The sequence below is a fragment of the Salmo salar genome, chromosome 11 (assembly GCF_965601325.2).
Source record: "Salmo salar chromosome 11, fSalSal1, whole genome shotgun sequence".
In the NCBI taxonomy this organism is placed as follows: domain Eukaryota; kingdom Metazoa; phylum Chordata; class Actinopteri; order Salmoniformes; family Salmonidae; genus Salmo; species Salmo salar.
The window spans coordinates 76,536,532-76,550,865 of NC_138301.1; the positions used below are offsets into that span (position 1 = coordinate 76,536,532).

General features: G+C 40.8%; 1 protein-coding gene across 2 annotated transcripts in view; it reads left to right on the forward strand.

The window, feature by feature from the left end:
• LOC100195713 (protein zer-1 homolog) overlaps positions 1 to 13,948 on the forward strand; it is a 76,304-nt gene extending 62,356 nt beyond the window's left edge. For both annotated transcript variants that reach the window (XM_014127847.3, XM_014127846.3), the window contains exons 14-16: positions 11,930 to 12,027; positions 12,292 to 12,394; positions 12,631 to 13,948. In XM_014127847.3, coding sequence (XP_013983322.3) covers positions 11,930 to 12,027; positions 12,292 to 12,394; positions 12,631 to 12,688 — 259 coding nt within the window. In that variant the 3' untranslated portion in view covers positions 12,689 to 13,948. The remainder of the gene's footprint in view (positions 1 to 11,929; positions 12,028 to 12,291; positions 12,395 to 12,630) is intronic.
• Positions 13,949 to 14,334: the final 386 nt, after the last annotated feature.

Here is a 14,334-nt window from a genome sequence, read left to right on the forward strand (position 1 = left end):
TTTGGGGGGGAAAACACATTTGTTTAACCTGTTAGGGCTAGGGGGCAGCATTGACACGGCTGGATAAAAAACATACCCGATTTAATCTGGTTACCACTCCTACTCAGTAACTAGAATATGCATATACTTATTACATATGGATAGAAAACACCCTAAATTTTCTAAAACTGTTTGAATGGTGTCTGTGAGTATAACAGAACTCAAATGGCAGGTCAAAACCTGAGAGATTCCTTTACAGGAAGTGGCCTGTCTGACCATTTCTGGAACTTCTTTGCCATCTCTATCATTTACTAAGGATCTCTGCTCTAACGTGACACTTCCCACGTCGTCCATAGGCTCTCATAGCCCGGGAAAAAAGAGAATGTCGTCATTCCAGCCCCAGGCTGAAACACATTATCGCCTTTCTCAAGTGGCCCATCAAGAGACACTAGCTTATGCGCGTGACCCCGACCGCCCCCGCCTTTGGGATTTTTTCCTCTGTTTGCCGAAAAGGAGATTCCCTGTCGGAATTTTACCGCTTTTCTACGAGAAAAATGACGTAAAAATTGATTTTAAACAGCGGTTGACATGCTTCGACGTACGGCAATTGAATACTTTGAATTTTATTGTCAGGAATTGCGCCAAGCGCGCGACACTTCTTTACTATTTCGGATAGTGTCTGGAACGCACGAACAAAACGCCGCTATTCGGATATAACGATGGATTATTTTGGACCAAACCAACATTTGTTATTGAAGTAGACGTCCTGGGTGTGCATTCTGACGAAGACAACAAAAGGTAATGACATTTTTATAATAGTAAATATGATTATGGTGAGTGCTAAACTTGCCGGGTGTCTAAATAGCGAGCCCGTGATGCCTGGGCTATATACTTAGAATATTGCAAAATGTGCTTTCACCAAAAAGCTATTTTAAAATCGGACATATCGAGTGCATAGAGGAGGTCTGTATCTATAATTCTTAAAATAATTGTTATGCTTTTTGTGAACGTTTATCGTGAGTAATTTAGTAAAATGTTAGCGAATTCCCCGTAAGTTTGCGGGGGGTATGCTAGTTCTGAACGTCACATGCTAATGTAAAAAGCTGGTTTTTGATATAAATATGAACTTGATTGAACAAAACATGCATGTATTGTATAACATAATGTCCTAGGGTTGTCATCTGATGAAGATCATCAAAGGTGAGTGCTGCATTTAGCTGTCTTCTGGGTTTTGGTGACATTATATGCTGGCTTGAAAAATGGGTGTCTGATTATTTCTGGCTTGGTACTCTGCTGACATAATCTAATGTTTTGCTTTCGTTGTAAAGCCTTTTTGAAATCAGACAGTGTGGTTAGATTAACGAGAGTCTTATCTTTAAATGGCTGTAAAATAGTCATATGTTTGAGAAATTGAAGTAATAGGATTTTGAAGATTTTGAAAATCGCGCCACAGGCTGGCAGTGGATGTTACGTAGGTGGGACGAATTCGTCCCGCCGGTCCCATAGAGGTTAACCATCATCAAACGGACATTGTACGATTTCACGTAAATTACAATAGATAAATGTCTGGTTCTATTTTTCCTTACACTGTAGGATTATGTACTTTGACGTGAAGTGGTCAAATTAGTGCTGTATTACCGTTTTCAACCTTTAACCTCTCTGGGGTAGGTGGGACGTTACCGTCCCATCAGGCCAACATCCGGTGAAAATGCATAGCTCTAAAATTCTAAATACACCATTCGTAATATTAAACATTTATGTAAATACATGTATCTTACATCATTTAAAAGATTAACTTCTTGTTTATCCAGCCGCTGTGTCAGATTTCAAAAAGGCTTTACGGCAAAAGCATACCATGCGATTTTCTGGGGACAGCGCCCCGCACACACAAGTATTACTAGCATTTTCCAACCAAGCATTAGCGTCACAAAAGTCAGAAATAACTATAAAATAAATCGCTTACCTTTGAAGATCTTCCTCTGGTGGCAATGCCAAGTGTCCTAACTACTTAGTGAATGTTCGTTTTGTTTGATAAAATCCATTTTTATAGCCTAACACGAAACATTTGTAAACCACTTGCGTCGTGATTTCCGTCTCGTTCAACTTTGGACGAAACATTTGTGGTAATTACACACACAAAGCAAACGTTTATCCAGTCATGGTTGGTTTCATTGCAATCCTCTGGTTGTTACTAACACAACTATACTTGATGGTTCTTTTCCCGGGACGTATTGACCGAAACAAACCGATTTAAAGACAGCAATCAATGACCTCATTGCGCACCAATGGTAGGACCGGTCTATCGTTGATTGACTGTATTTTGGCCCAATAACCACTGATCATCTTGAAATATAGCTTGGAAGATAGCCAATGAGCTAAGGTAAACGGCAATATGTAATGCTTATACGTTCGAAGACCAGCCTTTGTCATAAACTCTGGCGTAAAAGAGGCTCATTCGCCATTGCAAATCCTACTTGATGGAGCCACGAGTGTTACGCATAGCAGTACATAGTCAATAGCATTTTCAGCAAGTTAATATATTTAAATTATGGCTAATAAATCAGTAAAAGCTAAAACAAAGTCTAGGTATACAGATTTAACCCAAATTATAGAGGAAATTGATAGAGAAAGCGAGACCGAGTTGCTTGAGGAAGATGAATCTTTCAGCAAAGCTAGTTTTGACTCCCAGGCGGAAGACATGTTTCTGCATGGAGAGGAAGCCATGCTGGACTGGTAAGTTCTAATGCTAATGTCGTTGTTTGAAATTAATAATATCAAATATTATTCATTTGAGATTTTGTTTTAGATTTTCTTATTTTATTTGCAATATATAAAAATATAATCAGTAATGAAATGTGTAAAGTACACATTGGCTATACTGTGTGTGTGTGTGTGTGTGTGTGTGTGTGTGTGTGTGTTATATATTTTTTACATGTAATTTACATAAACATGGAATGGAACAGCACTTCACCATAGTGATTATGTTCCCTGTACTCTATATAATACATATCTGTTTATTTTACGTGTTGATACAGGGCTCATACGTAAAAGTATTCTTACTGATTTTTGTCTTTCATTCACAATGGCAGTGATTCTGATTATGAGCCACCATGTCTAGGTGTTCATCCCCCTCTGAAGCTGGTTCATCCAGCCGGACCCCTGCTGTCTCCGGCTCCACACCTACCCGGCCATCTAGAGGTGTGAAGTCAGTGACAAAGAAGCGGAGGTGGGGAAGAGAGAAACCTGCAGACAGAGGGCCAGAGGGTCGTTGGCACTCTGTGTTAGAAGACGATGTGGAACCAATTCCACCAGTTTTTAGACCAAAAAGGCAGCCAGGACCTCAACTCGGCATGACCGCAAAGTACAGCCCCCTTCAACTTTTTCAACTGTTTTTCACCTCGTCAGTTGTTGATTCCCTGGTGTCGAACACCAATAAGTACGGGGCTAAGAAGCAGGCAGGAAAAAAAGAGGCATGTCAGACCTTTTCTGCTACCTTTCAATGGTCATTTACATGGGGCTGGTGAAGTTGAAAACTCTAAGGAACTACTGGAAAACCTCAACTCTCTATCAACTGCCTTTCCCCATGACTGTCATGTCTTGTAAAAGGTTTCTGACTATCTCACATGCGCTTCACATCAGTGACCCAAAAGTTGATGGGGAGAATGACAAGAAGAGAGGCACACCAAGGTTTGATAGGCTCTGCAAAATCAAACCTCTCTACCCCAACATCGTTGAGGCCTGCAAGACCTATTTTCAGCCTGCCCAGAACCTGTCCATTGATGAGAGGATGGTAGCCTCAAAGGCCAGAATCAGCCTCAAACAATACATGCGTAACAAACCAACCAAATGGGGTTACAAACTGTTTGTTTTGGCTGATTCTGTGTGTGCCTACACTTGCAATTTTTTTGTTTATGAATGGAAAAACAGTTTTGCTACCAGTAATGGACTGAGTTATGATTCCGTTATGGAGTTATTGGATTTTCAACTGCTGGGGAAGGGCAACAAACTGTTTGTGGACAACTTCTACACAAGCCCTACCCTGTTTACAGAGCTGAGGAAGCGGGATGTGTGGGCTTGTGGCACCATTCGGACCAACAGAGTGGGCTTTCCAAAAACAAAGGTGAACGACATGCCTAAGCGGGCTGAGTGGGGTTCGATGCGATGGATTCGTGAAGATGGCCTGTTCTTTGTAAAGTGGATGGATACCAGAGAGGTGGTCATGTGCAGTACTATCCACAAGTCCTTCAGTGGTGATCACGTCGTCAGGCGTGTGAAGGACGGTAGCAGGGCATGGACCACAAAGAATGTCCCCTTTCCAGCTGCTGTGAAGGACTACAACAAGGGCATGGGAGGTGTGGACCTGTCAGACGCACTGATAGGATACTACAATGTTGTCCACAAGACCATGAAATGGTACAACATTTACATTTACATTTTTGTCATTTAGCAGACACTCTTATCCAGAGCGACTTACAGTAGTGAATGCATACATTTCATTAAAAAAAATTCCCCGTACTGGTCCCCCGTGGGAATCGAACCCACAACCCTGGCGTTGCAAACACCATGCTCTACCAACTGAGCCATCATTTCATTGACATTGCTGTGGTGAATGCCTTCATCCTCCAGAAGGAAATGGCCAAGAGCTGTGGACAGCCCCCCATCTCACAGCTAGCCTTCAGGGAGCTGCTCATCCAGGAGCTTGCTTGCTACAGCAAGTCCACTGCAGCACCTTCTGTCCCCTCTACCTCTGTCCCTTCTGCTCCAACCAGTGGTGTTCACCTGCCCAGATTCATCATTGCAAGCATGAATGTGCCTCAGGGCTAAAAGGGCACAGTAGGGAAATGTCGTTGTGCCCTTTGTCACAGGAAATGCCCCATCACCTGCACCACCTGTTCAGTAACCCTCTGCTTTAAAGCAGAAAGAGACTGCTATGGGCCATGGCACCAGCAGCACAATATTGTGTAGAGGACTGAGGGTCTTCACAATATTGTAAATAGAAAATGTGTAAATAGTTACCCTTGTTATTTTTGATTTTAAAATATATATTTTAGAATTTATTTTTAAAAATATTTTTAATAATAGTTTTTTTGGGGTGTGTTAGAATAGCATTTATGTATTTTGTATATAGTTATTTCCTTCAAAATGTATCACTGTACCAATTCGGCCACTTGGGTACATTTGGGTACATTTGTGTGGGACACCTGGGTGACTTCATGCTCAAGGTCATGTAGCTTGCTCATTTTTGAAGTTATCTGTCTAAAACTTTGCTCAGCTATTGCTGCATTCTTATGTTCTTCATTCAAATCATCCCCAGCACCCTATCTGTATGTTTGGCTGTTCTTGTTCATTTGAAAGATGATGCAGCAACAATAAAAAACTGAAAACGTATGTTTATTTCCTTGTATTTTCTTCTACCAGACCTATTGTGTTATATTCTCCTACATTCAATTCACATTTCCACAAAATTCAGAGTGTTTCCTTTCAAATGATACCAAGAATATGCATATCCTTGCTTCTGGGCCTGAGCTATAGGCAGTTAGATTAGGGTATGTCTTTAGGCGGAAATTGAGAAGAAGGGGGGCTACCCCGAAGAAGTTAATCCCAGAAAATGGGCATTAACTCAAAGAGCGTTGAGGCCTCGACGCCATCTTGTTTCTGGGCTAAAAGTACATTTGGCCAAACCTGTGCTCACCGGGTTTCGTCTTCGAAGTCTTTTCCATTTACGAGAAACGGCCATGTCCATTTGGTGATGTTTTGTCCATTTGCAATAAGCAGCCAGTCTCCATCTGGTGGAATTTTCCAGTACATCTGAAAAATGTCCAAAAAGTAAAAATGTTATAAAGTGGAAACCAAATGTCCGAGATACTTTATTTGATGACTTCCCGGAAGACCGGGCCCTGGGGGATGACCTGAGGCCGTCGGCCTATTTTAATAACACGCGCGGACGTCTAGTAAAGGGACCGTACATTTGCAATATGGAGATCCTCATCAACAATACGGGAAATTCCACATACAAATTCCTTATGTAGAAAAGTATTCAGACCCCTTCACTTTTTCCACATTTTGTTACGTTACAGTCATATTCTAAAATGAATTACATTGTTTTTTCCCCTCATCAATCTACACACAATACCCCATAATGACAAAGCAAAAACAGGTTTTTCGTAGTTTTAGCAAATGTATTCATAAGTAATATCACCATTTACTCAGTAATTTGTTGAAACACCTTTAGCAGCAATTGCAGCCTTGAGTCTTCAAATCAAATGTTATTGGTCACATACACATATTTAGCAGATGTTACTGCGGGTGAAGGGAAAAGCTTGTGTTCCTAGTTCCAACAGTGCAGTAATATCGAACAATACACAAAAATATAAAGTAAAAGAATGGAGTTAAGAAATATATAAATATTAGGACAAGCCATGTCAGAGTGGCATTGACTAAAATACAGTATATACAGTTGAAGTCGGAATTTACATACACTTAGGTTGGAGTCATTAAAACTCGTTTTTCAACCACTCCACAAATTTCTTGTTAACAAACTATAGTTTTGGCAAGTTGGTTAGGACATCTACTTTGTGCTTGACACAAGTACTTTTTCCAACAGTTGTTTACAAACAGATTATTTCACTTATAATTCACTGTATCACAATTCCAGTGAGTCAGAGGTTTACGTACACTAAGTTGACTGTGCTTTTAAACAGCTTGGAAAATTCCAGAAAACAGGTACAAAAGTTTCTATATCCTCAGTAAAATGAGTCCTATATCGACGTAACCTGAAAGGCCGCTCAGCAAGGAAGAAGCCACTGCTCCAAAACCGCCATAAAAAAGCCAGACTAAGGTTTGCAACTGCACATGGGGACAATGATCGCACTTTTTTGGGAGAAATGTCCTCTGGTCTGATGAAACAAAAATAGAACTGTTTGGCCATAATTACCATCGTTATGTTTGGAGGAAAAATTTTATTCTTCAGCTTGCAAGCTGAAGAACACCATCCCGACCTTGAAGCATGGAGGTGGCAGCATCATGTTGCGGGGGTGCTTTGCTGCAGGAGTCACTGATGCACTTCACAAAATAGATGGCATCATGAGGCAAGAAAATTATGTGTCACGACTTCCGCCGAAGTTGGTGCCTCTCCTTGTTCAGGCGGGTTCGGCGGTCGTCGTCACCGGCCCTCTAGCTGCCACCGATCCACGTTTCTTTTTCCATTTGTTATGTCTTGATTGTTCACACCTGGTTCCCATTATGTTATGATTATTTCCCTATTTAACCCTCTGGTTCTCATTATGTCTTGTGCGTGATTGTTTCATGTTTTGTGTTGGTCGGTTGTGTTAGTGTTGTTATCCCTGCGTGGATTTTTGCAATATTCATTTTTCAGAGTAAATTACGTTATTTTTACTCAGTTCTGTGCCCTGCGTCTGACTCCATCCTCACCTCCACACAACTGACTTGTGACATTATGTGGATATATTGAAGCAACATCTCAAGACATCAGTCAGGAGGTTATAGCTTGGTCGCAAATGGGTCTTCCAAATGGACAATGACTCCAAGCATACTCCCAAAGTTGTGGCAAAATGGCTTAAGGACAACAAAGTCAAGGTATTGAAGGCCATCACAAAGCCCTGACCTCAATCCTATAGAAAATTTGTGGGCAGAACTGAAAAAGCGTGTGCGAGCAAGGAGGCCTAGAAAACTGACTCAGTTACACCAGCTCTGTCAGGAGGAATGGGCCAGAATTCACACAACTTATTGTGGGAAGCTTGTAGAAGGCTACCTGAAACGTTTGACCCAAGTTAAACAATTTAAAGGCAATGCTATCAAATACTAATTGAGTGTATGTAAACTTCTGACCCACTGGGAATGTGATGAAAGAAATAAAAGCTGAAATAAATCATTCTCTCAACTATTATTTCACATTCTTAAAATGAAGTGGTAATCCTAACTGACCTGAGACAGGGAATTTGTACTAGGATTAAATGTCAGGAATCGTGAAAAACTGAGTTTAAATGTATTTGGCTAAGGTGTATGTAAACTTCCGACTTCAACTGTACATATGAATTGAGAAAAGCAGTATGTAAACATTTTTAAAGTGACCAGTGATTCCATGTCTATGTATATATAGGGCAGCAGCCTCGACAGGGTAGGGTTGAATAACCGGGTGGCAGCCGGCTAGTGATGACTATTTAACAGTCTGATGGCCTTGAGATAGAAGCTGTTTTTCAGTCTCTGTCCCAGCTTTGGTGCACCTATACTGACCTCGCCTTCTGGATGGTAGCGGGGTGAACAGGCAGTGGCTCGGGTGGTTGATGTCCTTGATGATCTGTTTGGCCTTCCTGTGTCAACGGCTGCTGTAGGTGACCTGGGGGGCAGGTAGTGTGCCCCTGGTGATGCGTTGGGCAGACTGCACTACCCTCTGGAGAGCCCTGCGGTTACGGGCAGTGCAGTTGCCGTACCAGGCGGTGATACAGCCCGACAGGATGCTATCAATTGTGCGTCTGTAAAAGTTTGTGAGGGTCTTAGGGCCCAAGCCAAATTTCCTCAGCCTTGGGTATGACGCTACAAGCTTGTCACACCTTTATTTGGGGAGTTTCTTCCATTATTCTCTGAAGATCCTCTCAAGCTCTGTCAGGTTGGGTGAGGAGCGTCAATGCACAGCTATTTTCAGGTCAATCTTTTCGATCGGTTTCAGGTCTAGGCTCTGGCTGGGCCACTCAAGGACATTTAGAGACGTGTCGCGAAGCCACTCCTGCATTCTCTTTGCTGTGGTCTTAGGGTTGTTGTCCTGTTGGAAGTTGAACCTTAGACCCAGTCTGAGGTCCTGAGCACTCTGGAGCAGCTTTCCATTAAGGATCTCGCTCTACTTTTCTCTGTTCATCTTTCCCTCGATCCTGACAGGTCTGCCAGTCCTTGCTGCTGAAAAACATCCCCACAGCATGATGATGCTGCCACCACCATGCTTCACTGTAGGGATGGTGCCAGGTTTCCTCCAGACATGTCGCTTGGCATTCAGGACAAAGAGTTCGATCTTGGTTTCATCAGACCAGAGAATCTTTAATATTTTTGAAAAAGGATAATGTACACATTTACCACATTTAAAACATAATCCATCAATTATATAATATATACAGAGTCCTTCTGAAAGTATTCACACCCATTGACTTTTCCCACATTTTGTGGTGTTACAACCTGATATTTAAATGTATTAAATATAGATTTGTTGTCACTGACCTACACGCAATACCACATAATGTCAAAGTGGAATTATGAAAAGCTGAAATGTCTTGAGTCACTAAGTATTCAATCCCTTTGTTATGGCAAGGCTAAATAAATTCAGGAGTAACAATTTGCTCAACAAGTCACACAATTAGTTGCGTGGACTCACTCTGTGTGTAATAATAGTGTTTAACATTATTTTTGAATGACTGCATCATCTCTGTACCCAACACATACAATTATCTGTAAGGTCCCTCAGTCGAGCAGTGAATTTCAAACACAGACTCAAACACAAAGACCAGGGAGGTTTTCCATTAACTTGCAAAGTAGGCCACCTACAGTATTGGTAGAAGCAGACATTCAATATCCCTTTGAGCATGGTGAAGTTATGTATTACACTTTGGATGGTGTATCAATATTCCCAGTCACTACAAAGATACAGGTGTCCTTCCTAACTCACTTGCCGGAGAGGAAGGAAATCACTCAGGAATTTCACCATGAGGTCAATGGTGTCTTTTTAAAACAGGTACAGAGTTTAATGGCTGTGATAGGAGAAAACCGAGGATTGATCAACAACCTAGTTTCTCCACAGTACTAACCTAATTGACAGAGTGAAAAGGAAGCAAAACTGTACAGAATAAAAATATTCCAAAACATTCATCCTGTTTGAAACAAGCCACTAAAGTAATACTGCATAAAATGTGGCAAAGTAATTCACTTTTTGTCCTGAGTACAAAGTTTTATGTTTGGCGGAAATCCAATACAACACATTACTGAGTACCACTCTCCATGTTTTTAAGCATAGTGGTGGCTGCATCATGTTATGGGTATGCATGTGTCATGACTGTCCTGTGAGGATCAAATGGCTCAGATCAGCTTGGCAATGGTTGACAATAGTAGTTCTTAGGAAAAACCCCAATGGAGACCGGACAACTAAGGACATTGTGACATTTTGTGGACAATCAAACCCCTTTCCAAGAAGGCTTGGTTTCGACAGAGATAGACGATGAACGAAGGCATTCACACGTAAATACATTCATGATTTCTAACTCCAAATGGGCAGTGGTTCGTGTGCCAAGTTAATGATTACTGTGAATAGTTTCCAAATGTATCAATGATAAGTGTCTCTTTCTCTCCCTCTTTTGGTAAACAAGCAGTCATGTTGTTGTTAGTCCGCTAGGGACTTTTTCTCATGTATTATGTGTGTATGTTTATTCTGTGTTATTATTTAGTTAACTGGTAAATAAGTGATTAAACCAATTTGTGTAGTACTGAATCATGAGTAAGGCTGGGGTTTTTGCAGATCCAAGAAGGTTATGACTGTTCAGAATGATGATATGATAAGAGGTTATGGCTAATATGTTGACTGTTTTATGGATGTTATAGGTAAAGATCTTAGAGTTTAATTCGGCACATGGTAACTCTTTAAACAAATTCTAATGAGTTCATTGTAACATCATTCATTTAATTGGGTAAGAATTAAACATAGTTAGTGGATTAAATAAATAACAGTCATCAGATCAATGAAAGTAAAGTCATGACAAATGTTACCATCAAGGACTGGGGAGTTTTTCAGGATACAAAATAAACGAATGGAGCTAAGCACATATAATATCCTAGAGGAAAACCTGGTTCAGTTTGTTTTCCACCAGACATTGGGAGATTAATTCACCTTTCAGCAGGACAACAATCTAAAAAGACAAATGTACACTGGAGTTGCTTACCAAGAAGACCGTGAATGTTACTGACTGGCCAAGTTACAGTTTTGACTTAAATCTGCTTGTAAATCAATGGCAAGACCTGAAATGGTTGTCTAGTAAAGATCAACAACCAATTTGACAGAGCTTGATCACTTTGAAAAAATAATGGGCAAATGTTGCACAATCCAGGTGTGGAAAGCTCTAAAGGCGTCCGCATGCTTCCCAGCTGAAACATTTTGTGACTTTTTTGTTTGTTTTGGACTTGGTTTTTTCGGCTTTTCGGGCACACATTTTTTCTGAAGGCCAACTGAAGTTGGTAGCCGAAGTCTACGCCCCCTTCGTCAGTGATTGGTCCACAGTAGGGATTTTTCAGTGCACATTTTTTCATTGAGAAATACTGCACCAAACATCTTAGTTAGATATACAATTGTGTGACTAAGATCTCCCCGGTAAAACGTAAAAATGTATGACAGATTTCTTGAGTTTGGACGAAGTGTATACTGGCTACGGCATTTCGAAATGGACAAATGGTACTATTGCCGCATTTTCTCTTTTAAGGAAGTATGCGAGCACACTCTTTCGACTAGGCGCCAGACGAACTGAAGCATGCTGATGCCTTTAGACTTACCCAGCAAGACTCACAGCTGTAATCGCTGGTAAAGGTGCTTCTACAAAGTGTTGACTCAGGGGTGTGAACTCAGGGGTGTGAAAACATGTTTTCACTTTGTCATTACGGGGTATTGTGTGTAGATGGGTGAGGAAAAAATTATATTTAATTCATTTTGATTTTAGGATGTAACACGAAAATTAGGAATAAGTCAAGGGGTAGGAATACTTTCTGAAGGCACTATGCATTTTTAATACAATTACTTTCTTGATCACAATCTCAATAAAATGCCTGTATAGGCAAGCCACCGCTGTTAAGGTTACAAATATCACCCTGATTCCAACTACAAGATGTGCGAGTGGATTTCACTTTTCAGATTTTTTTTAATGAATTAACACTTACCTGGCTTTCTCCCTCCCTTTTTTCTGTTCAGATCCTTTGAACCCATCTTGCGCCTGCTTCCCCAGAGCATTGCCCCAGTCAGTCAGCACTGGGCCACGTGGGCACTCTTCAACCTGGTGTCGGTCTACCGTGAGTATTGCTGGGTAAACTTGCTTATTGGTGTCAGTGGTGGGATCCATCTTTGCCTCACTGTATCAATTTGAGAGGCCTCTGGCCTGGGGTCAGTTATTTCTTTATATTGTTATATTAATAATAAAATAAATGTGGATTGACTTTTGGAGTATCTATTTTAAGAGAATACAGCCCAGTGCCCACACTTTGTCACTCATCAGGGAAATATGTCTGCTTTCGAGAAATGTTTTTCTCACTTATTTTCTTCCTCTCTTCCCTCAGCGAGTAAGTACTGCCCTCTGCTGATAAAAGATGGAGGGATTGTTCTCCTGGAGAAGGTGCTGGAGCTCCAGACATCACATGAAGAGACCAAGGACATGGCACGGTATGAACTCACCTATTAACCCATCCAAATTTTATAACCAATGCGATATTTGTGGAGGGATTGTTGATCAGTTTGGGGTCTATCACATTGCATTTACTTTCATTTCAAGCAATGAGTTGAAATTTTGTTCATAAATTGAGGACTGCCATGTATGTATTGACTTGAATTTGAATGGAATGGAGCCCAACCCTGGTGAATGAAATTAAAATGCTGAAGCCTCCCTCTCTCTGTTTCAGGAAGGTGATGGAGCAGTGTGAGAACTTCAAAGAAGATCCCATGGAAACGACGAGGTAGACAACGGCCAACAGAGGACGACGTCAGGAGAGCAGTACCGCTAGACGAACAAAAAGGCAAAACTTCATAGGAACCCTTCACTATCTTCTCACCACAAGTGTCAATTGTGTGCATCAATTTACTGTAGAGCAGAACAACTGTTCTTTGCCTCTCAGCCAGGCTTTCTGGACAGAACCTTGTTATGCGACACTATTAGGAAGTTGAGATGTGGTGCACGGAGTTGGTGTGTCTGTGTGTGTGTGTGTGTGTGTGTGTGTGTGTGTGCGCGCGCGTGTGTGTGTGTGTGCGCGCGCGTGTGTGTGTGTTGCACACACATGATAAGCATAATTTGTATAATGTATTTGTGTTCATTTATTGATTTGTTTTGCTTTTTGGTGGGTGTGCTTGTCCTCGTTTGGGTGTGAGTGTGCTAGAGTGTGTTTGCGTGTGTAATGAGTGTGTGTAATAAGAGTGTGTGTGTGTGTGTGTGTGTGTGTGGAAGGACGTATGTGTGTTATAATAAGGATCAAAACACCAGGGAGATGTTTGCCTCTGAAAAATAGGAAACAAAAATGGAGGTTGTTATGGTATTTTTCCCACCTTAGTCTGTTATATTGGGTCTCCGTTGTATAAGCTTAATTTCCAACACAGCGCCGTCAACGCCCATCATGCTCCTTCTCAGAATCCTCAGTCCACAGCAATTTCTGATGCAGAAATTTCAAATGGATGACGCCATGAGGTGTGGACGGTCGATTAGTTTTATCCCAAACAGCACTGATCTGTGGACAGTTGTTATTGAGCAGTGAAGTTGCCATGTCTGTGGATGCATCTCTATCCCACACTGATCGAGAGCGTGACCGTGGAGGTGTGTAGCCGTGACAAGGACCCCAGTAGAAGTCTTCCTAGATCCTGTGGCATGGGGAAGGACTTTTTGTTTTTCGTTGTACGTATTTGGAGTTGCCATCTGTCCCATCATTGTTTATGTCAGTTTTTTTGCTATATAATTATAAACATTCCTATGATTTAATCTGTAAATCTAGGCTTTGTTCCCCATTCCTTAGATATATAACCCACAAAGGAGCTGAATGATGAGAAACAAATCAGGAAGGACTATACTATTAGGGGTTTTGGAATCTCAACCAAAAAATGCCCATGTTCTTAAATGTTAAGGAAAATCTGAAGGTGGATGATTTTAGCTTTGTGTCTTTCATGTATATGGATACAATGCCCTCAACCATAAAGTCTTAGTGTCATATATTTAGATTTGACACATTTAGGAAAGCCTGTATCTTATTTCTGAACATTTAGTTGCCATGTAAGGAATCTTTAGCCTAACATTTGCACATGATTTGGTAAGGTGGTATACTTGGTCTCCAAAAGCTAACATCAAATGTGAAGATTAGTTCATAAAATGCTGACCTCAGATTTTTACGCAACATTAATTCAAGAATTCATGCTGTATTGTAATATTCAGTGGGGTCAGAAATTATTGACACCCTTGATAAAGATGAGCATAAATGACTGTAAAATAAATAATAAAAATACTGAGCTATATTTTATGCAAAAAAAAAAGGGAAATTATATTTTATACCAATACAATTACTTAAAGAAATAGATATTGTTTAACAAGTAATATTTTTTTTCTCAAAGGTAGGGGTCAAGATTGA